Source organism: Strix uralensis, chromosome 4 (assembly GCF_047716275.1).
Source record: "Strix uralensis isolate ZFMK-TIS-50842 chromosome 4, bStrUra1, whole genome shotgun sequence".
In the NCBI taxonomy this organism is placed as follows: Eukaryota; Metazoa; Chordata; class Aves; order Strigiformes; family Strigidae; genus Strix; species Strix uralensis.
In genome coordinates, this window is record NC_133975.1 from 34,359,913 (window position 1) to 34,383,840 (window position 23,928).

A 23,928-nucleotide genomic window follows, 5' to 3' on the forward strand; every position below is an offset into this window, starting at 1 on the left:
ATTATCTTATTTACAGTCTTGAAAGCTGGAACAAAGCAGAAGCCTTTCTCCTTTATTATGCCACCCTCATTCATCACAAGAATGCAGCCTGTCCTGTGCAGTGAGGGAAACAAGGGATCTCTGTAAAAGGAATTTTGGGATCATACAAAGAGACTCATTCAAAAAGGAAAGGGAATGAGTGGCTGCTACGCTTGTTGGCTTCTGGATGCTTCACAGCCTTAGTATACTTCTAATGTAACTTATCTTGCTTTTAAATCTAAAGAACAGTGTTTGGGATAATATGTATTTTTAATTTCAATGTTCTTTTCTTAGAGGATTAGTTTAGATCTACTGTCTCTCAGCATAATTTGAAAAAATGTGGTAACAGCATCTGCTGCGGGTGGGGAGGCACATTTTGGTTGGGGTTTCAGATGACAGCAAAGGAGTGCTTAATATAGGGATTAATGGGGTCAGGAGAAGAATATACATTGCAGTTGCTGGATCTTCACAGCCTGCCACTCTCGGCTGTCTTCCTGTTCTACTTCTCTTTCCTCTGACATGTCCTGACACTCTGGCTCCTGCTCCTCTCTTCCCCCCCCCTTTCCCCCCTGTTTTCCCCTCTCCATCCAGTTGCTTCTGTTTCTTTTCCTCACCTGGGTCATGCAGAAAGCATACTTTCTGCAGCTGGACGTGGCTGTCTTAAGAGAACTGTTTCCAGCTCTCAGGGGATGGTGCATGTCCATCTCTTGCAGCAATGCAGATATAGCATTTTGGGAACTAAGTTTATGCAAATTATATATAGCTACTCAAAGGTTTAAATACTGGTGTAATTCAGATGGTGGGTGTAGCCTCAGAAAAGGCTATGTCTAATCCAAACACCTCTAGGTACCTGAATTAAAGTTCCGCTTAAAAACCAAGATGGCACTTCAGCACTTCACTACAACTCAATGCTTGTATCTTTTTTTACTACAGAGCAAAAAAATTTTTTTTTTTTTGTTTCTCTTTCTTAACAAGATGAACCATTTTCACTGAAATATGAAGAGGGAAAAGTCCAGGGATGAATTTTTTTCTACATTGGGTATCTGCCTAATAGAGAAAGCTCAGTGAGATTCAAAGACAGACAAGACTAATAGTGGAAAACATTAAGCAAGCCTTATGACTGCAGTTACCTTAAATCCAGAATACCCAACAAAGACAGCCTTACTAGTGGGATTCTTCTGTTGCTCATGCGTAACCCTTGACCTAGGAGAACACACTTTGCAAAATAAATTAGACTGAGCAAGATTGTCCTATATACAATTAATATAGTTCAGAGCTGATTCACTGTAGATCAGAAAATGTCCTGAGTACAGTGCTTCTCAGTATGTAAACAGACTAACTCCTTTATAATGATTGTCCTCTCCAAGTAACAGAGTGTGGGAGCAGACTTAGCTACAAAAGACGTTTAAAATCTTTGATACTGCAAGTTACGATGATCTGAAAAACTGGTAGGCAGACTTAGAGGGAGCAACTGCATGGTCTGCTTGCTTCTTGATCACAGTATTTAGCCAATTGGTATGCTGTGTTTCCAGACTCTTTTAACAGTCAAAGGCAGCTTCTTATAAAATGCATAAATATCTGGAGTTTTCTTCCTAAGGCAAAGTGTGGTTTCTGCCACTGCCTTGACTGAGCATTACTCTTTCTGGCTCATCTTGTTCTTCTGGTGCAAAGGATGAGAGGTTTTGCTGCTTTGGAGAGCTTGGGTGTGCCCTTCTCACCTCCAAAAGCAGAAGAATCCATCTGATGATCTGTGGCATAAGCAGGTCATTTGCCAGCTGTTGCCACTAAGGTGAAATCTAAGCTTTTGAGCTTTTTGTTCACACTTCTTTCTCCTTCCACCTGTAGCCCCACGAGCTGGCTGTGTAGGACAGGTGTTTGTGCTGGGAGGGAGGAGTAGTTTGTTAGTTGTAGTGCCTGCCTAAAGCTCTCCGCTGCTCCCTGTCAGTCCACTCTCCATCACGCCTGCTTGCTCCAGCTCAAGGCTTCTACTTACTCTTGCTGCCTTCCTTGCAGATACTTTCCAGGACATCTGTGGCTGCTGCTATGGAGTTTTGCTCCTAAGCAAGGCCTTAACTTGGAACTGACTCTAATGCAAACTCACTTGCATGTGTGTCCCAAAACTACTGCTTGCTTTTGATGAAATCAAATGCCTTTCCTGGATTGTCCTGTCCTCACTAGCTACCAACATTTTGCTTATTGACATGCGAGACACCATTCTTTCTTCCTCTGAAATGGTTTCGGGCTTCACTGCATTGGTTTCTTAAGTTGTAGGAGTGTAAAATTTTCTTGGCAAACTGACATTTTTTGCATTTAAATGTCAGTGCCCAAACAAATGCTTTGTCTTTCCTGTAATCCCTTATTTAATCAAGTTCAGAATAAACTGGATTAACTCTTTGTATTTACATACAACAGTAAAAATCTGCTGGAAGCTAAAGGACTGTCTTTTCTTCATAGAGCTAGACTACGCAGTAATAATAATAAAAAAGTATGTTAATCAAACCTAAAAAAGAAAAATCAGACCACCCTCTTGGTGTTTGTGAGGTACCTCAACTACGTGCACACCAAATGAAGAAACATACCAATTTTCATTGTGTCTGTTTTTTTAAAAAAAAAAGCTAAATTAAATCCTCAAATTGCAAGTGGCTGTATACATTTCTTCAGTGAAATGGTTTTAGCTTCCATGACAATGCTTAGGGCAGCAGCAGCAGGGGGGAGGCAGTAAACTGATGTTAAAAGTGGATGTCTATTTGTAACAAGAGCAAATTAAACATTTTGTTGGGCTTGAGGAAGACCTTCAGAACAAGTGCTTTCAGAGTTGACAGATGAAAATTAAATCAATAAGCAATCACATTTATCACTTTTTCTATACGAAGGCAGACACAGTAAGACACAGCTTGTTGGGGTTTTTGTTTTTAAATAGCTTTGTTTATTTTAGACAATGGTAGGCATAGGCATTCAGGCTCTGGACGGACATCCATGGGGTTTAGCTGTGCTTTTGCAATTGTAAAGCAATTTCCAGTGTGGAAATGTGGACTGTCTTGCACAAGGGACATACTGAAAGCTCATTAGTTAATGACTGTAAATAGTCTACACTGCCTTGCTCCACATATGCTTAAGTGGGACAGGACTAATTAAGTAAGTAAACTTATTTTTAAATGACAAAGTAATTTGATTATGGCTGTTATGCAACTAATTCTAAATCAATCTGAACAACCCCCTACCAGATTAAGGTTCAGACTCAGAAGCATAGGATGTGCTCTTCACGGTACAGACTGTAACATCTGACTTGGTTTAACCATTTTATATGAATCAAATGTCCCAAAAGCTGCATTTCACGCTATACATGCATTTTTCCCTAATCTAAATCATGCTGCTATGTTGATTTTAGTTTACATAGGTTCAACATTCATGATTGAGATTAAAAATGGATTCTGGTAGTACAATCATGCTAACATGCTTCTGCTTGCATACTGCAGTTAAAAAAAAATTAGACATACAACTAGACTAGCCCTTTTTTTTAATGTCAGTTTAAATAATGGGATGCTGACTTCTGTGTCCTCTCAATCTGTCAGTGCTTTACACCCCTCTGAATTGCTTCCTGCTATGCTACTACAGGCATTGTTCTAGGCCTAGAACATCAGTGCTTCATTTTCTTCAACCAGAAGCCATGTTTCTTTATCAGCTGCTAAAGTGTTTACGGAGGGAGACCTCTAACATGAACAGAGTTTGCTGTAAGCTGGTAACCTAGTTACTGAAACAAGGGATGATTAAAGGTTATCATCAAATACCAGGCTGGTGTTCAAGGATCATCTGGTCCAACCTTTCTTGGCAAAAGCATGGTCTAGACAAGATGGCCCAGCACCCTGTCCAGCTGAACCTTGAAAAATGGCTGATTGTTCTCATTGTGAAAAATTTTCCTTGTGTTCAGTCGGAATCTCCCCAGGAGTAACTTGTACCCATTACCCCTTGGCTTTTCTGTGTGACTCCTTGTAAAGAGGGAGTCTCCATTTGTAGCCACCCTTTAAATACTGGAACATGGTGATGAGGTCTCCCCTAGGCCTTCTCTTCTCGAGGCTGAACAAACGCAATTCTCTCAGCCTTTCCTCATGTTGCTGGCTTCCCAGTCCCTTGATCATCTTTGTGGCCCTCCTCTGGACCCTATCCAGCCTGTCCACATCTTTTTTTGTATAGTGGGGACAAAAACTGAACGCAGTATTCCAGGTGTGGCCTGACAAGCGCTGAGCAGAGTGGGATAATGACTTCTTTATCTCTGCTGGTGATGCCCTTGTTGATGCAACCCAGCATCCCATTGGCTTTCTGTGCCGCAGCAGCATGCTGTTCACTCATGTTGAGCTTGTTGTCCACCAGGACCCCCAGGTCCCTTTCCACAGAGCTGGTCCCCAGCCAGGTGGATCCCAGCCTGCGCTGCACTCCTGGATTATGTTTTCCCAGGTGCAGGACTTTACACTTGTGCTTGTTGAACTTCGTAAGGAGTTAGCCCACTCTTCCAGACTATCCAGGTCTTTCTGCAGGGTGGCTCTGCCTTCCAAAGTGTCCACTTCCCCACTCAGTTTTGTATAATCGGCAATCTTCATCAGGATCCCATCATCCAGATCACTTACGAAGATATTAAACAGTGTTGGGCCCAATATCGATCCCTGGGAGACCCGAGTTTGAAAAGGAGCTATTTACCACCGCCCTCTGGGTGTGGCCTGTCAGCCAGTTCCTCACCCACTGCACAGACCACTTGTCTAGATCATAACATGTCAGTTTCTCTAGGAGTAGGCTGTGGGGAACCATATCAAAAGCCTTGGAGAAATTTTAGTATTTCTTTTAGAAAAGGAAGCAATACTAAATAAATTTAGCCAGTCATACTTGGATGAAAGTTGACTTTGTATCTCAGATTTATAGGCAGTAAGTTGTTTCCCCTTCTGTAGACTTCTGTTAAATTTACAATTATTTAAAAAAATATAGTAGCCTTTACTGTTTGGAACACAAAACTATAGTATCCTCTGTTCTGAACTTCTGCACTACACCAATACCGTTCTGCATATCCTGGCTATCAAGAATCCCATTGTGACTGGATGTCATGAACTTGCAGGTTTTAGTTAGAATGCCTTATGCAATACCATCTCTGCAGAAACCAGAGACAGCAAACACTTCCTTTACACCAGTGGCAACTTTAAGTTAATGGCTCTATAGGAATATGAATTACACCTCTTTCCTAGGATGGTTAAGGAAAGATTACAAGTGAACTACCATATATACCAGCCCTTAAGCTTACTCTCCAGTGTCTTCTCTTTGCGCATTATAAAACACGAGAGTTGGCACTGGAAACTAGTCCCAGCAATGCAGACCATGACACAGATAAAACTACTGCCTTCTACATTATCTGCTTCCTAGTGTATTTCTATTTTTAAAGGACCTTTACTAATTTGAATTCTGGCCAATGGTGTGGTCTGATTTAGCTTCCCTCTCCCACTTTCCAAAAACCAACCAACAAAACAAAATCCCCCCAAACAACCCAACCATTATCAGTAGTTGGCTACTTCCCCTCACGGTAATAGCTTTAACTGTCAGTTTAAGAAAGCTATCAGCTTTTCAGACACTGTTAAAATCAGTCTATTTGGAAGTGAATGCCCTTTCTGCCACATGATATGTAACATGCATGGTGACTTCCACTGAGGTATGAGATCAGCGCATGTGTACTTTAGTCAAAGAAAGCAGTTCTTAAAAATATTTACTGTATTAGTGTTTATTTTTTTGAGAGAACAGAAAAATATATATTAAAAAAAAAATGTGTTAACAGGCCAAGAGTGAGCTTCAGCAAAAGATCTATAAATCAGTGAAAAGACATGTTTTGGCTCAGATCTCATTTTAGATATTTTCCCCAAGACCCTGTTTCTGTGACTAGGTATGACACTTGGTAGGTTATCTTATAACAGAGCATCTTAGACATATCCTCATACTGGACCAGAACACTAACAATTCATCTTAAGTGCTTCATAAAGAATAACAGAACTGTACTGTCCCAGATTGCCTTCTTATACCCAATTCTTTTTCATGCTTGGTAGGTGCCATTTTAACTCATGTGTGCTTTAGAAGTATTGTAACCTAAAAAAACCCCAACCAAACAACAAAAAAATAACAAACCCACAAACCAACAACAAACCAAACCAAGAATACTGTCACGACTGAAGAGATCTAGAGCTAACTGCTGAACTCATTTGGCAGAAATGGCTGAAATCAAACCAGACATTCATTAGGATACATTTCTCATCAGCAGAACTGCTGATCAGGAAGCAAGAAAGTCCACTGTGAGATAGGGTCCTCCACTGTTAAAAGCTCATTGACATTTCTATATAGCTACTGGATTTCTGAAGAAAGGAGTTAGACTGAGGAATCTTCTTCCAGAAGTACTTTTTCTTGGAGGACTTCCAATTCAGACAAGCAGCTTCCAACACAGGAAAGGTACAGGACTACCAAGGGCTACAGGGATCTGGGCATTCCCGCAGGTAAGTCTCTGTATGACCATTATACACAGCCATCAGCGTTGTGCACACAGTCAGCTAACAGGCAGGTGGGAGTAAGAAGGAAAAAGAAAAGGAAAAAAAAGAGAAAGCCTCATTACAGCAATTAGTGAAAAACTATCTCTGATATTAGCTGAACAGTTCAACTAAAACGAGCATTTCTCTTATTTAGTCAGTAACATGCAATCTTGTGTCCTCAGCCAAGAATGCTGCCTCCACTTAATAGAGTAACTAAACTTTATCACTTAAAAACTCTTCTCACCCCTTTAATCTTTTTTTTTTCCTAACACAAAACCCTCAAGTTCAGACTAAAACACCCTCTGTTGCAAGAAGCACATGCCTGTAGTATCCCTAAATCATCAGTATATTAACTTATTTCATGCTACTTACAAAGGCATGTATCACAGGTTAATTCAGGTTAGAAGGGTCCTTAAGATGCCTGTAGTGCAAATGATGCCTCAGACCAGAGCCAGCTATGAGGAAAGGGCTCAGGCTACTTGGGAGTTTTAAAGCTGTAGGGCCTTTAGAAAACAGCTATTCCAGCAATTACATTTTGCTTTTACAAAGTAATGTGGAATTTGTTTCGTTTTTACGTGCATGTTTTCACCTAACAAAGCCCTGCATGTACCACTGTGACCTCCTCCTCAGGTGTACAGTATTCAGTAGTCTGCCCCCCACTCTAAACTTTCCGCAGAAATAGAAGCATTACCTTATTGAGGACAGGCTTTGTGGAGAGAACATCATAAATTGTCGGTAAGGAGATGTTCTGAAAGAAAATAATACATTGATGTTAATGGACATGAACCTGTTAGTGTAAATGCTGAGAACTGTAACTTTTTTACTGCTCAATTAGATAATAAGACAAAGCTTTAAGAGTATGTGATACTCATACATCTTGAGATCAGAAGAACATGGGTTGCAAAAACTTGAGCAGACCAGATCTCAGTACAGCATGGGACATTCAAGTGTCAGTGTTTGCTGCCTGACAACGTGTGTTTGAATTTCACTGGAGAGAAAGCAGCCTAGGAAACACTGAAAATCTCTCTCAAAGTATGTCCAGGTTTATCCCCCTGCATACACAGCTGCAGAAAATGCTTGCAGGAAACCCACCTAGCTAAAGAGAAAGCCTAAAACTAAAGCACATTTGTGTAAAGAGCCAGCTGGTACTTTATTACCCAGAAGCACAAATTGTCACAAAAATGTTAGCCACTTCTGTCATTACAGCTGTGCTTGTAATGCCCTGAATGCTCCTGGCTGTGTCAGGTCAGCACTGTAACGTGGGAGTTTCAAAACAGCAAGATGAGGTATTCAGAGGATGTTTACCTCTTGCATTGTCTGGTTCAGGCATTTCATTGCAGGTGTTCTACGATTATCCAAGATTAGCGGAGGCTTCCAGCGATCGTAGTTTGTCTCTAACACGTACCACGTGCCTTTCTTGATGTCAAGGCTGGAAAAGAGGTATATATTTGTGTTTTGCTTCTCTAAGTATTCTCTAAGTAGTAAGTACATATATAGTATGTACTATATACAGCCGGACTTTTTTTAGGCTTGCTGTGGTATTTTTCAATGATGCTAAAGAAGCAAGTTCTTGCACAACAGGAGTCACAAGAAACATAGGACACAATTATTGGTGGAACCTGTCCTCTTCTGGAAGGCTGAATCAGGTGTCAGGTCAAGCATACTCACTCCCAGATATCCAGAGTAGCTGTCCTGGAACGAGTTATCACACACCCTTCTCCAGAATTTTTTCCACCCAGTATAAAGTAAGCTGGAGCCAGCAGTCTTGTTTTTGCCAGTTTCTCTTTTGCATCCTGGTAACTGCAGATAACAAAGTAGTGTTGGACTATTAAATGCTATAAATGGTTCAAGTACTTAAGAAGGAGTTTCACAGACGTAGGAAAAGTTTGGGTAGTTACTTCCCCTTTTATGCACATAGGAGGAGATTGTATCACAATGAAGAAACACCTTTAAGCAAAGCTCCTCCACTCTGTACTTCAAGAATGGTTGTTGAGAGGTGCTCTTTGCACTTTTTCTGCATTTAAAACAGGAATAAAATGATGATATGCTGTGTCATATTCCACTGAATTTATTTACTGCATGAGAGCTTTGTTTCTGTTTACTTCCTATAATATACTACTACCTGTTGGATGTGTTTTGATACAGAAAGTTGTTATGCATTCAGATACTGATAGGTTCATTAGGAGAAAAAAAAAATCTGAGAACAATTTGAGGGGTTCTAAGGGATCATGTGTGATGCCTCCTCCCCCACAGTGTACCAGCAAAATCAGAACTATTTAACGTTAAGGCTTCTAGGAAGATTCTCTATCATTAGATACTAAGCGTACATCTACATTATTCACGCTAGTTGAAAGCAAAGCAGATTAAAGCTGTAGAATATTTAGAGGGTGGGGGGGAATACCTTGTAGCATTTTCTAATACTGTTCTTGTAAGAAAGCCCATCCACATACCATCTCTTCTACCAAGAAACCATTCGAAGATTCCTGCAAAATATCACTGGTTACAATAATTTGTTTTCAGAAGGTTCACTCACACTATTCTAACTCTCACAGACTTTAAAATGAACTGTGTTTTGTCTTACTCATCTGCAGTCTTTTCACCATTTGTGTGCCTGTTTGTTAAGGTAACGGGTATGCCCAAGGTCTGGAAAACTTGTCCAGAAATAATGAAAGAAATGAGCATTACTCACCAACATAACCACCATCAAGACTGAAACGCTCATTCATTGTCAGGGTGAACAAGTCCTGAAAAGCATTAAACAAGCCAACCTTTATCCATCGCCAACCCATTAAAACCAGTAATAAACAAGAGGCAACATTGCAATTTATATGCCAATTGAGCTTCTTGTTCATTGGATTCTTCCCCTTTGAGTAATGGGCTGCAAGATCAAGCCCATGTGGAGAAGAACCTAATTTATCACTGCTTGAGTAAGTAGAAATGATAATTGACAGTTTTCTGACCTGGCACAGCAATGCAGCAAACCATGCTTTTATGCTAAGTCAAGCCTGCGGCCGTTTTTCTCTTGGTCCTTGCTGCATCACTGAATTACCAGTTTTCCTTCCCCTACTGTATACTCTCAGACCTCTGAATACTACTGTAGTCTGAAAGCAGATCTTTAAGTCCCAGTGCTAAGTACACCCTGATATGTTACTGCTGTTCACATGGGCATGCAGCTGTACACAATTCAATCCACACTACTTGCAACATGCAATTCAAACTCAAATCCCAGTCTTCAACTAGTGTTTCCTTCAGAGGAAAAGTGGAGTTCAGCTACACTGGATTATTTTCAGCATGGACTCTTCCCAATTCATTTGACCAGAAGACAAAAATAAATTGATACAATGCAGGGATTTATGTCAGAAGTGCTCTACTATGAAAAGGGCCACCTGTAACAGAGAATAAAGGCAGAGCATGTAGAAAAGGAGGAGTTGTGGTAAACTGGAGACCTGGTAAAGTTCTATAATGCTGTTTTTTAAGATGTAGATTAACCCCAGATTTCAGGTGCCTATTAAAAAAAAAAAAAAAATTAAAATCTTGCAATGCAGGACTCATTTTCCAGGAAGGATTGGAGAAGGAATTAAAACAGCACAAGTATGCCGTTTCACCTCTGGGATCACAGCAATATCTATTTGCTAGCAAGAAACTCCAACCACTTTAGCACTTTGTATTCACTCCTGTTCGTATTCAGAGTTCAACATCGTTTTTAAGAATTGTCCAAACATAAATATTTCATTTAGGCAATTTCCTTTTACAAGGAAGAGTGCAGTTTCTTTTACCTTTCTTCAAATAGCTATACTGTGTACCACAATTAAGAGGTCATTTATTAAAAACCATCCCAAGGCAGAGGTTGAAAGCAGGAAAATTTATATCTTAAAGGAAAGTCTGAAGCATTATTAACAAACCGACAAGACCCTCTCCTCATACTTACTGGTTTGACTCCAGACACCATGCCTATGTATCCTGCAAAATTTGTAGACTTGAATACTGTTTTGTTGTTTCTTTGGAAGTCCAAGTTTACTACTAGAGGCTTCAGTTCCCGAGTTAAAGTCCAGGAATTATTTTTAACATCCCACCTGCAGGAGACGGTACAGCATTTGAAACTTCCCTCCATCCATAGCTTTTGAAACTTCACAGCACGCAGATTTCCTGTGTGTGATGCCTCTCCTCTGATCTTACTCATGTCAGCCAACACCACTGCTCAGTAGTTACCTGAGCAGCACCAGCAAGGAACAGCCAGAAAGTCTAAAGGCATAGGCAGTCAGTGAAAAGAACCAAGTTTTGTATGAACCAAGAGCAAATATACTACTCAGTATTCAACAGCACCGCCATTACAGCTGGTTTGTTTTGAACACACATAACTTTGCTCTATTCCTGCTGCCAAAGGGAGGCTGCTACGGGTACTGCCTGTAACACCAAGCCTACTGTACCCTGAAAGCATGGGTAGCTTTTTCTGCAGCAGAATGAGCCTGTTCCCTCAAATTCTTACTTTTCAAAGGGAGAAAACAAACCATGTACTACTGGATTGTCTCTACACGAAGGGAAGTCCCAGTTCTAGTTTGTAAAATAAGCCAGAACAGTTTCTAGGCAAAAGGGTGCTAAAGAACACCTAGAAGACCATTAAATTCTCTGAAAACAATCCAGGTTTTGGGAACAGCTTTGAAAGTTGCCTTAATTTTCAGGGAGCGTGTTCCCAGTATTTCTAAGTGGAAGACGTTCAACACAAGCCAAATGAAGGGACAGGGGGAGTCACAGTTGACATCATCTGAGTTTTTGATAGGCAGGTAAGAATTTTAATGAAGATGGACATTTAAATTCCATCTGGGCATTGAGAGTCATCTGAATGAGTGACATTACAAAATATACTGGGATAATAAAAGCAAACACTGAACTACCTGATCATGAGGTACGAAATGAGAACTAAAAGAGAATCCAGTGCTGGGCAACAAACTACAGAGTTTGTATCCAAATGAATGACAATGTTAAATCAGTGGAATACAGACCACTGGCTTCTGAGTAGAAATGATGAATGACAGAAAGTACCAGTAGAGCACAGTACAGTAGCTGTGGGAATAATCTGGAAAAGAAACAACCACAAAACCAAGCCCGAATCCAATCTATAATTCACTGCATACACTAAAATTGATGCTTCTGTCCCATCATGTAAAGAACAAGATATACCGTATCTCAGAGGTAAGGTTACAGGGACTGTTCTTTGAGTCGAGACAGTTTTAACTGGAGCTGAGAAAACACTAAGTAACACTGGAACACAACTGTTTTACAAAGTCATTCCCAACACGCTTGGAGTAGTTTGACCCAAGATCAGCGGAACAATCCTTTTGTTCATTTTAGCCTTTTTTCATAGCGTGCAATGCAGAATTACTTGTCACAGTCTTAATAACAACCAAGTCATCATTTAGACTCAAAGAATGCATGTAGAAATTTCAAGTTCAGCTAACTTTTTCTTTGGGTTTAAAAAGAATAAAAATAAAAGGCACAAGTTTAGGTACGTACCCAAGAAAGAGTCCAAAATCCAAGTTTCTGGCATGGTACAGTTTCCCTATGTAACAATAAATAAATAAATAATCAAATACAATTTTCTAAAGAAAGAGACATAAATTTCATCTTACAAAACCAGGAAATGAGTAAGCAGGAAAAATACCTGGGAAGGTAAGCAGGGAACACACCATTGTCTAGTTCCCCTTTTCATAAGTACAGAAAAATGGTGGGGGTTTTTGGATCAGAGAAGTGTTTTGCCATAATTGAAATCAAGTAATTTTTTAAACTGCAGTCCATCTCAGCCTCAGATGCTTTTCACATTATCTTAACGCAACGGCAATACCTTGAGCTTCCTCTACAAGCGAGACATTTGTAAGCTCTCTGAGAAACCCTCAGAAATTTCCTAAGCTGGAACAGATGCAGATAAGGGCTGCTGAACTCAGTAAGTCTCTTTTCTTAAAACAGACTATCGATTTTCTCTAGCACCATACATTTGTGATAGATAGAAACTAAATGCAAAATGGATTGCACTAGAATCCCTCATGGCACTGAGAAAGTATCAGGTGTCTGGCTGGTGTTTCCTGGAAAAACAAATGCCACCTATTAAAAAAAAACCCACCCCAAACACCACAAAAAACCCTCAACAAAACCAAACCATCTTTGAAAGTATTTTTTCCTTTTTTTTTAACCTAAGACACCTATGAGTTCTCAATTCCCTTCTCAAGGAATACCGTTTATTATCGTTGCTTTTAGTCTCTTCTACTAGACATTCTTGCCTGTAGTTGAGAAGGACTGTTTGTATAATTGAGGCAGACCCTCTCCTACATAAGAGAAAACTGTTAACACTATTCTGGGATGCATTACCTGTTTTATCTTCCGCCACTATTGATGTACATACAGTAAAAATTTCATAAAAGATGTTAAAAATAACAATTTCCCCTAGAACAAAAAGAAACAATAGTTTGACAATTTTTCCATGAAATGGTTAGGAAAAAAGCGTACTACAAAGTTCAACATTCTATAATATTTCTCTTAAGAATTTCTGTTTAAACCTTATTCAATAACCGGTTCAGCAAAATCAAGCTTCCTGAAAGGCAAATAGAAGGATCAGAATCCCTTGGCCTTCTGCCTTACCATACAGAAAGCTGACAGTTATTGCTATCTCCTCCTCTGGAACCTTCAAAACAAGCTATAAAATTCGCTTTAAAGAAGCAAGCCACTCTGTGTACCACTATTCCCACACAAGAGCTGCTGACTAGCACCAGGTGTACTGCTCCTGTACGAGGGAAGCATATGGACCTTCTCAAGTCTCAATTCTGGAAGAATTCAGTGTCTACTTCTCACCTGGAATTGCATTCTTTTGCAGGAGGTGCGGAAGGAAGACAGCAGGATGTGGCAAGGATCACAAGGAAAAGAAAGCACAGCATGAAACTGAGCCTTGCCTTCTTGGTATGTCAACAGCAGACACAGCTGAATAGGAAACCAATGAGAATCAAGGATTCCCCCAAATTCTGGTGCACAGGAGCTGAGACTTGCTCCAGCGCCCAAAACTCAACGCCCAAAGCTCTACAGAGAAGTCCCAGCCTGATGAAAGGCTTACATGATTTATTGCCATTCTCCTCTAAAATACTGTTTTCACTTAGTGTGAGATGCAATTTATTGCTTTATCTACTTAATTTATTTGTTAAAGTCACAGATGACTACAACTATACTGCAGATTGGTACACATACTAATCTAAAAGGAGTCTGGATTTCTCATTTTCCACTATGTTAATAAAGTGTTGGAAACTATTACCCAAAGGAATCCCAGATGAATTTGCAATCCCTTGGAGTTCTTCATTGAAAGGATAAGGAAGTGTGGCGGTCAGATGAGCCTGAAACGAAAAGTTTTGGACGTTGTTTGTGTAAATTCACGCTATTTTTTTACTTAAAACAAACCTCTCCCCAATAGGTACATCCTTCTCATGACTGTTAAATTGAGTATTTAATTCCTCTGCAGCCTGTAGAACTTGAGGATATTTGTAGAGTACTTGGAAGACAAGTATATACTTAGGGAGAGTAAAAACAATTACTTATCAAAATACCGCCATGTGAGCAGTGGAGATTAGCACAGTATCTTAACTATCACGAGCAGCAACAGACGCAACAGAGTGAAGTAGGACTCTTACATGCTAAGAGCTCAACTGGAACTGAGCTTGACGTCAGCGTTTAAGGGAATCCCTAACTTTCACACATTGGTATGACTGTATATACTACCTTTACGTCAACCTCACTCAGGCACAGAGGAATACAAATGAAGAGTGGCAGCATGACCTAAGGCTGCTGTAAATAAAGATGGGGGGCAGATTTGACCTTTTGCTGTCTCTAGCACTACACGGTTGTCTCCCGTCCTGATTCTATGCCAAAGCCTATTTTAATTAGAATCAAATTATTTTTTAAGATGAGGCCTAGTCAAAGTTGTGCCTGTAATCAGACATTTGCTACAGTTTTCAAAACCTGATTTTATTCTGCTGTTTAAAAGGAGTTGAACATAGCAAAGAGAATTTCAGTGAAGTGTTTTGCTACAGTGACTAAGTCAGCACCGTACATGTCTAGCATGACTAAACCAAACTTGAAAAGATCTTAGAAAAAATTAGAGGAGGAAGAGACACATGGCATTTTAGGTTCAATGGTTTCAGAGGAATTCTGAGTAGTCAAGAAGGCAAAATTTCACCAAGAAGGGAAAATTTCAGAGTAACTCTTCAAAACAGCATTTTTGTTCTGCAAGTGGAAGAATTATCACTTGTAAAGTTCTTAATTGCCCAATTTAGTAGCATTCTAATTCTGGTAGTCAGAGCATAACAGTAAAAAAATAATGAAGCTGAAAATACTTACTATTTTGTTATCCACTATGTCAACAACTTTGCCACTGGGGAAGAAAGTATTTGCTATATCTTTAATATTCTGGACCACAGTCTTCAGCTGAAAAGAACAAGGGCTTTTATTGAATAAAAGATCTTGAGCATAAGAATTGCTAGAATACTAACAGAACTCCTTCACATACTTTTCAAAAAACCATTTTGCTGAACAAATACATATTTAAAGAAAGTGCTAAATGTGGTGTTCTTGGTGAGAAAAACACACCCAACTCCCCACTAAGGAGTCACTCTTCAAGCTTTATTCAAATAACTTTTCTAGATTAGCTCCACCATGTCCCTCTACCGGAGAAAACAAACTCCAGGAAAAAGCCATCCTTATCTTCTGCTCCTTTGACCACATTTTAATACTCTGCACTCAGAATTCTATCTTTAAAAATGTTAATTAAAAGCTCTGTGCTTAAGCGCTGATGTTCCTGAAGCCAAAAACACTCAGTAAATTTCTTATAAAAGCACATGCTTTCTGTTTGCAACATGTGAATGGCCACTCTATGTGATCTAACTCCAAAGTACATGTGAGATAAAGCCTTTCAGAATTTAAGGTGCAGCCTGAACCTTCCAACACCCACTGGCTTAAATGAGACTTTTAAAATAAATATTATGGTATAAAATTGTCTGGCTTTCAGAGTTGAAAGGTCAAAGTCAGCAGGGATACACCTGGCCTTTTTTGAGAAATTAAGCATTACTGAATTGAATTTTCAGCAACCTTCTGAAGAACAGCTGGTTTAAGTAGTATAAAATAGGCTCGAGTATTTTTAAAAATATTTCTGCTGTGTAAGCACCCATGCTGGAACCAGCATCCCTGAAAACGAAGTTCTTCGTTTCCCCCTTGCCATTTCATCACTTCATGCAGTGTTTTGAGAGAAGCAGGAATGTGCAGAGGAGAAGAGATGTTGCCTCAGTTTCACTTCAGTTTTCTGAGGCTGTCCCTTTGGTGTACTCCTCCCCCTTCATTCTGTACTACTTCATGACTAAAGAGCTTTGATAAATGAAAGGCTGCTTTATGCCACGCTGGTTTTTATTCCTCTACATCCCAAACATCAGCGCCCCTATACTTGATGCTGCTAGCTCAAGCATTGAACAGAAAAATGTTTTACTCATGCAATTATTCTAGTCTAGAGCCTATTAGAAAAATCAACTAGAAATATTATCCCTTTCAGAGAACTTTAGCATAAGTATTCCTCTCCAAACCTTTTCTCAAAATAAAAGGCCACATGCTAGTTTTATACCTGCTAAGCTTCAAAGTAAGCTCTGCCTTTCATACCTCTGTCTTTTTGTCGTGCATCAAGTTATCCCATCTTTTGCTGGGAGGTAAATCAAGATTTATGACGTATGTGGGTACATTCCCTTTGAACCTGAAAGATAAGTACAAGAGTTCAAATTTAAAGGCGGCTTTGAGAACACATTTGACAAAATAGGTGCTTCCCACCTGTAACTAGCATTTTCTAGATCTGCAACAGGAACAAGTTACAAAAAAAACCCTGTTCCGACTTGCAAATCACTATTTTCTGTAATTTGTTAGAAAAGTGGAATCAGATTACTTACGTTGGTCCTGAAGGAGGGTATGTTTTACTCCTGCACTCTTCTCCATACTGTAAAGATAGTGCAACATTAGTATTCAGCCTCTTTGTTAAAACACTTTATTATTCTAGCAGACTCAGTTTTGAATTAAACCTTTAGGACTAGTCAGCTAATTCAATTCATGATGATTTAATAATAAAGGAAGAGAAGGTCTTAGGACTTTGGAAAGGGTGCAGAGGAGAAGACAAGAGGTAGGGGGCAAACAGCAACTTCCCCGTGCTGTCTGACAGCCCTTCAGACAACTTGCCTAATGTAGTCCAAGGCAAACACCACAAGTTTATGATAAATATCCAAACCCATTTTTACTCAGTGTGATCCAAGGAAGAGCACTTCAAAAGCATATTCTTTAGACAAGTTCAGAAACCTTACATCTCAATACGGACCAGTTTTTCCGTTCGTTCAATTCACAATCTCATTTTATAGCGTCATTCATAATTATGCTTAGTGTTAAGCTTCATTGTGTAGCTGGGGCAGAGAAAACACACTCAACTTTGGGCAAACTACTCAGCCAGAGGAATGAGCTATATGGTGTGGCATTTTATTTAGTGTGGAAGAGCACTGCAGAACGGGTGGTAAGTATTACGGGAGGTGCATTTCAGGAATATAACTAAAAAGTAGTTACCTTCATTCCTGTAAGCATGGCTAGTTGCAAATGAAAGTTTGAGAACTATATTTAGGTATATTCAAAGTGAATGCAAGGGTGTTTTCCCATCAGTTACATAAAGCATGCATATACATACATAAACATATGCATCTACATGCCACAATTATAATTGCATGTTTTACCCAATGAAATGAAAGCAAATGCCTACTAGCTGCACTTGTGCTTCAAGCCAGTTGAGAGCAGACCAGTTCTGGTCCCCCAGCTATCTGAGCATATCAGTAAGCTCCTAAGAGCACAGTATGTCCCTCTAGGAAAAAGGAAAGGTACGCGTGCTGTTCTGGGAGCTCATACAAAGGCTCCCAAAGCACAAGCGTTTGGGAGACAGAACAGAAACAAAACCATGTCAGGATCCATCCACCACTTCCCCCCCTCCCCACCCTTGATTTCCAATATTTATTTGGCTGTACTAATTAGATTACAAGTGTGCCCTTATAATGCATTCTGGCTCCAGTAAAAACTGAGACAAGATTTCTAGCAGCTACCTATCTGGGACAAACAAGCTAACTAATGTGCACATTCTCTTTGGGCTAATCACATTATCTGTTTTTAATGCATTAACCTAGAAAACACAATGGCTTACTTAATGACACAAACTTTAAGCACTGGTATAATTTGTTAGAACTGGAAACAGGAATTTTAAAGTGGGATTGGTTTCTGTGTGTTGTGTTTTCTTTTTGCATTGTTTCCAGTAGCTGGGGGAAAGCATGAGATGAATTTTGGTTTTCCTACATGCGAGACAAAGGTATAGAACTATCTATATGTTTCCTAGATTTCACTGCAGTGCAGTTACAGCCTTTGCACAGCTGGAACAAAAGGTCAAACACAAGAGGCTGTTTAATTTTTGAAGTGAGGAAGTTTCAAAACAAGGAGCATAGGGGAAGATATCAGATGACTAATTAGTCAGAGGCTTTGTGCAAAGCCAAGCAAATACTTAACAGTATTAATGCAATTGTCTTGTGAAATTTTCCATCCTTCAGTACTAAAATCAATCAGAAAAAGTGACATTACATATAAATCCTACTGCAATGCATGCACAGATTTGGACCTTCAGGAAATATCTGCTGTCAAAATACACTTCTTGACAGGTACAGTCTATAACAAAAAATTATCCAAAATGGATGAAAGTTCAGTTAATCTGTCAGTATAGTCCATGCGTACACAAAGGAAAGAGCGGCAACTACGCAAACTGATTTCAGAGGATTTTAAGTAAGTGATATTCCACGTACTAAATGTTATGTCACTCCTGACAGATTCATGATTTTAATCTTGTATTTGAAGCTGTTTTTATCTTCCCAACCCTTTGCAACCTAAGCCACAAAAGGGGTGGGGAAAGCAGCAGTAAGGGAAGAGTTAAGGGAGAGAAACAGAGAAAATGTTCCCTCCTTACATGTCAGTAATTTTAGACTTCTCATCTGTCTATGTATAAAGCAAGCTAAAGAAACCAATAATCCTCAACCCGTACATCTTCCAAAACTGCTAGCACTGAGACATCTGAAGAAAGCCAAGATTATTAACATTTTCTTTAGGTAAACTATTGTGTGTTGGCACATGACCAGTAATTTAAAAAGATGTCAAAACAACCAGAAAACTAGCAGTGGTATTTTTTTGTTTTGTTTTGGGTTTTTTGCACAAAGTTCTAATGAGTAAGAAAAAATTGTTACCTTTTGCAATCAGCTAAAGACTTACTGCAAACTTTTATGACAAGGTAGAAAAAAAGACACCTAAAGAATTTTCTTACAGCAACAGCAAAACCACCAGGCACTATCACCAGACTGAAATAAGCAGCTATGAAGTTACTGCTGTGGTCAGCGAGATCCTCCCCTCTGCAGCGCCTTGACACTGGAAGAGGAACAATAAATGCTGTCTGAGTGAAGCAGGAGCAGCCTTCCAGCATGAGAGGATTGCCCTGACTTTCCAACATGACAAACCACAACTAGTCTCCTAGAAAAAGCCAGCAGAAGCTGGCTCCAAACAGGAGGTCATCACTATAAATTTGCTTTTCAAACATGCATTGAACTCCCTAGGAGGACTACAGCTATTCTTGAATGCTGGTTAAATGCTCCTTGTTTGTTTGTTTGTTTGTTTTAAACTGCCTGTTACTCGTAGGTTGAAAATTAATGCATGGTTTAATGACTGCTGAGTAAATATTTTAAAACCTAGCCTGCTTTCATTAATATGAAATAGGCTGAATGTAGCTTGTCCAGTCTAAAGAATGCCAGCAGTTTCTTTATTACCCTCAAAGGTATTTTTGAGGTGGACCATCTCTGGCATCCTTCCTTAGTATTCAGTGTTTCTCATCTTCATATTAATAAGTATCAAATGACCTCTTTGAGCTATGAAACACGATTCTACAGTTTAAGGATATGGCATTCAAGTTCTTTCTGACAAAGTAATCTATTACATTCGGCATCTTCTGGTCTATGAATCCTGTGGTGCAACACATTTTTCTTCCTTACGGGACGACGGCAATGCAGCATTCTATTGTGCTGCAGCAGCCCCAACACTGCTCACCTTTCTGAACATGAAAATAAAGAGTACTCTTGCAGTGCTGAAGAAATTGGGACCAAGCCAATTTAAATTACAGTTTGGACAAAAAGTTCAGTATGATCGAAGGGGCCTAACCGAAAGCTAAAGGGACTGACAGTCTGCACCACTGAGATGTAATTCATGGCATTTAGCTTCCGTGTTCTCTGTTAACGGAAAGAACCCAACCAGCTGTACGCAGGAAAACAACAATCATTGTTCATTCTTCAGCAAATGATGCATCCCAGCATCTCAACCCAAAGTAACATATCCGAGCCTGATATCTGGCTGCACAGCAGCACAACATGCAACCTGGACACCCAGTGGGTATTGTGCAAGTGTGAAGATGTACCAAGTACAATCAAATGCAAAATCAAGCTCTAATGATAGACTTTGCTGATAGATGGCACTTTCTCCCCCACTCCACACCCCAGGAAGCTTTTGGCTATAATTCTGAAGGTGTTTTAAGCTAGAGCTGGCTTATAGTATTGGAAAGCTGCTCTTGGGGGGGAAAGACGGGATGGGGTGCACAGAAGAGGGCCTAATTCTGCATAGGCAGAATGCTAAGGGAACACGGGTCATACAGATGTCCACAGTCCTCCAAAGCCTTTCCCACAGTTCTCCCCTCTCCCAAAACCCATAGTCATTTTCCTGAAATCAATATAATTTGCTAGGAAAAGTCTTAGAGACATCAAAGAATAAAGGAAGCAGTATGTTCCCAAAATATTTTAAGATAAATTGCAAAAGAATATTTTGAAATTCAGAGATATTTAAAAACCTGTCTTCTTCACAGAGGATGAGGAGATTCAGAAACGGAAGAAATGAAAGTCTGCTTTGCTGCTTCAGGAATAAAAAAATTCATCAGGAAGCAAGAACAGCTGTTTACATGCCCAGGAGATGGAAGCCAGCCTGTTCCAAATAACTCCCCACCCTCGACTTCACAATTCCTCCAGAAGTTAAATATTCACCCATACAGTTAAAAAAAAAAAAAAAAAAAAAAGACACCCCAAGCCCACCTGCTCTACACTTCTCCCCTTGGGTGAAGCTGTATCAAACACACTAAGCAGATTCAAAAGCATATGTACTTTTAGCTATGCCTTCTCAACTTTCCTTTTGAAAATCACTGCTTTGGTGTAACATCACAATATTTACATCATAGATGTATATGAAACTGAACGCAGGAACGAGCAAGGACTTGTAAAACACACCAGATAAACATCAGGACTTGTAACCGCGGCCACGCCGCTTGCCAGAGGAGCCATTTAAAAGTCACCAAGTCCGTGAGGGCAGCGAGACACTACCTTAAATTCACACGCGTGAACTTCAAAGCACGCTTGGCCCCCTGCGTGGGGAAGGGCGGCACAGCAGCCAGCTTCCCTCACACTCCCCCGGCCCTCCGGAGCCTCGCCAGCCCCTCAGGCGGGGCCGGCCGCCTCTCACCCCGCCACCTCCTCCAGAGAAGGCCGGGGGCGATGGGCTCCGCTCCGCTCCGTCCCCTCTCCCTCCCCTCACCCGGCTCACCGGGTCCGGCGCCCAGACGAGCTGCGCCACGACGAGCAGCGCGGTGGGCGACAGCACCGCCCGGCCCCAGCCCGCCATCCTCCTTCCCAGCTCGGCTCGGCGCTTCCCGGTGCGGCGGCCCACATGACATCGCCCCGCCCCGCCTGTCATGAGGGGGAAGGCGGCGGCGCGCCGCCGCCCCGGCCCTGCCGCCGCCGCCCAGGCCCTCCTTTTTAATTTCAATAAAGCAGAGGAATTGATTTTTTAAGTCGTACTTTCAAAGGAAGGAAGTTCTGCACGAGAAAGTCTGAAATAAAATCGCCTCTCTCAGGCAACACTAAGAGCAAACCCGTAGCACCAGTTTTCCCTTGGTAAATATTGTGATTTTTAATTACTCTATGTGTCCTTGGGAGATTTTACACAGGTTTTATGGTAATGTGAAATGCAAGACAGGTGCCTTCTTCAGGAAAAAGGAGTTTTCTCCATCTTGCCTGCTTGAGAGTGCAGGAAACAGGCAACTGGAGTGAGTCTCATAGAAATACAGGGTATGATATGCTGTGTCTAAGCACGTTGCCTATAATTTATTCACTTCCATACGTAAATGGTATATTTGTTGTAATACCAAGTACAAGCCAGCAGCAGAGTAAGGTGCATACTCCAAATAGCTTACAATAAAGAAGCATAATTTTAGTGTGAGCAAATGAACATATAATGATTGTATATGTTAGGAACAGTTGTTGGAAGCACCACGAATAAATACTAAAAACCTTCTCGGATGCCTGTGTTTTAGCTTGTGTCTTGTGTTTTATGCAGGGCCTGAGATATGTCACATTTTTCAGCACACAAAAAAGCAACAGCTTTAATATCATGACTTAATTGGCTGTGCAATTAATTAAGTCTCATAAAACAAACTGGGGGTGGCAAGAAAAAGAAGGGAAGTCCTTGGCAATACTTGACTGGAAAGCTGTATGGCACTGCAGAAATTATGAAACAGGAAAGGATAAAAGAAATGCATTGTAAGGTGTGAAAGCCTTGGGCAAAAGCAGGGTGTGCAGCAGTGTGTAGGAAGGAACCAGCCAGAACGTAAACTTGGAATTGCACACAGCTTTAGAGACCAAGGCAGAAAAGTTAAGCACGGCTGGAAGAAGATACAGAACCAATCAGGGGATTTAGGAAATGAGGAAAATTACAGCAGGAGAAACCTCAAGATTTTCATGGGAGCATCTTTCACAAATAGGAAATCAGGTAGTTTCTATAGGGCCCAGACAAACACCTGTAAGACAATGATTTTGTATTTACTTGCAGGTATCTGAATGTACTATTATCTACAGTAGGAAATAGTCAGATTAAGTTGGTCCAGTTATTTTCTAAACATCTGCAACCCCTTTTACTCACCTTTTATTTCTGGAAGAGACAGCTTTTAGATGGTTTACTATCTTTCTCTAGATGCTTTACTATTTTTAGGACATTTTTAACAATAGAAAATAAATGACAACTTTGGAAAATGAAAAACTCTTTCTGAATGCTCTGAAGACAAAATTATGCCATCATCACATTATACATTTACAACTTACTTTTCTGAAGCCTCTTTGTACTTCTAGTTTTCTTTCACCGGTAAAGAAATTCTCAGTTTAAGGAATAGTTAACATCCTCCAGTACCCGTATTTTTCCGACTATGGCTATTCTGCTGTGTTCCCATAAAGACACCTTGTCTGCAGGGTCCACACCAGTACTTTAGGCCCTCCATTTTGTTGTCTAGGTTTCTTCTGTCAGTTTTCAAAAATCTAAGTCAGAAGAAAAAAGGTTCTTAAGATGTGCAGTTTACTCATTAACTGTAGTACCTGACAGCTGGTGTCACTGATAACTAGTACTTAACATCCACCCTTGTGTTCTCATACTCATCTATCCAGTACTGTATTACCATACCCCAGATCTGTTCCTTCCTCCAGAGTAGAGGCTGCACAAATTCCTTCCCCTTTTCTCTCTGTTTCACTTAAATTAAAGCTCTTTGCACTTAACTGCCAGGACACAGTATCACCAAGAAGACCCCATGAATATCTCAAATGGGAAAATATCCAGTGGACTCCTTATAGCAACAGTTTAACTCACATACTGATCTTCACTGTTTTGTCATATCTTTGATTTCCTTTTCCTGGAACTCAAATGCCAGTGAATTCCCCAGATCTCTGCTTCTGTGTTATCTCAGGACACATTTTTCAGCAAGAATCTAGTGTATCATTAGTCCCAACACAGAAGGCAACCCCACTGCTACTACAATATCCTTATTCCCTGCAGGGCTGCCAGTCCCTTGCCAAATCCACTACTTCCTCTTGGAAGGGGAATCCAATCCCTCCTTGGGACAGTCTCATTTAATTTGCTCTGACATTTCTTCGCGTTTCATTTATTCCTAGCTCTGTAACAAACATGCCTCTCAGTTCCATTTTTCCTTTACTATCACTTATGACTACTTAACAGTGTCTACACCTTGCATTCTCCTATTTACATTGATAAATATGGAGTGGACTTATTTCCTTTCCACAGGTAGTTCTCAGGGTCTTTTTCAGATTCCAAGTACTCCCTTCAGCACCCTTTCCACCAGCATAGCAGATTCCTGCTTCCAGCTGCATCTGTTTTTGAGTAATCATTTTTATGAGTTCTACCAGGCATGATTTTATTTAAACAA

General features: G+C 40.3%; 1 protein-coding gene across 2 annotated transcripts; it reads right to left on the reverse strand.

The window, feature by feature from the left end:
• Positions 1 to 5,757: 5,757 nt before the first annotated feature.
• On the reverse strand, positions 5,758 to 23,029 carry ASAH1 (N-acylsphingosine amidohydrolase 1). Of its 2 annotated transcripts, none has more exons than XM_074866334.1 (14): positions 22,820 to 23,029; positions 16,523 to 16,569; positions 16,242 to 16,332; positions 14,937 to 15,023; positions 13,858 to 13,936; positions 12,927 to 13,001; positions 12,078 to 12,123; positions 10,495 to 10,639; positions 9,256 to 9,310; positions 8,968 to 9,049; positions 8,235 to 8,366; positions 7,872 to 7,995; positions 7,258 to 7,314; positions 5,758 to 6,587 (listed from the first exon to the last, which is right to left on the reverse strand). In XM_074866334.1, exons 3-14 carry the CDS (start codon positions 16,260 to 16,262, stop codon positions 6,498 to 6,500), a joined length of 993 nt encoding a protein of 330 aa, XP_074722435.1. In that variant the 5' UTR covers positions 16,263 to 16,332; positions 16,523 to 16,569; positions 22,820 to 23,029; the 3' UTR covers positions 5,758 to 6,497. The 2 variants fall into 2 exon arrangements, with proteins under 2 accessions (XP_074722435.1, XP_074722436.1); XM_074866335.1 differs by lacking the exon at positions 22,820 to 23,029 and adding an exon at positions 21,267 to 21,378.
• Between the last annotated feature and the right edge of the window lie 899 nt (positions 23,030 to 23,928).

Excerpts from the sequence above, each read along its gene's own strand:
- ASAH1 (XM_074866335.1), bottom strand. The coding sequence starts at position 21,344 with ATGGCGGGCTGGGGCCGGGCGGTGCTGTCGCCCACCGCGCTGCTCGTC. Across the intron at positions 16,570-21,266 it reads TCGTCTGGGCGCCGGACCCG|TATGGAGAAGAGTGCAGGAG; the intron begins GTGAGCCGGGTG and ends CTATCTTTACAG. Across the intron at positions 10,640-12,077 it reads GATTTTGGACTCTTTCTTGG|GTGGGATGTTAAAAATAATT; the intron begins GTACGTACCTAA and ends CGTCTCCTGCAG.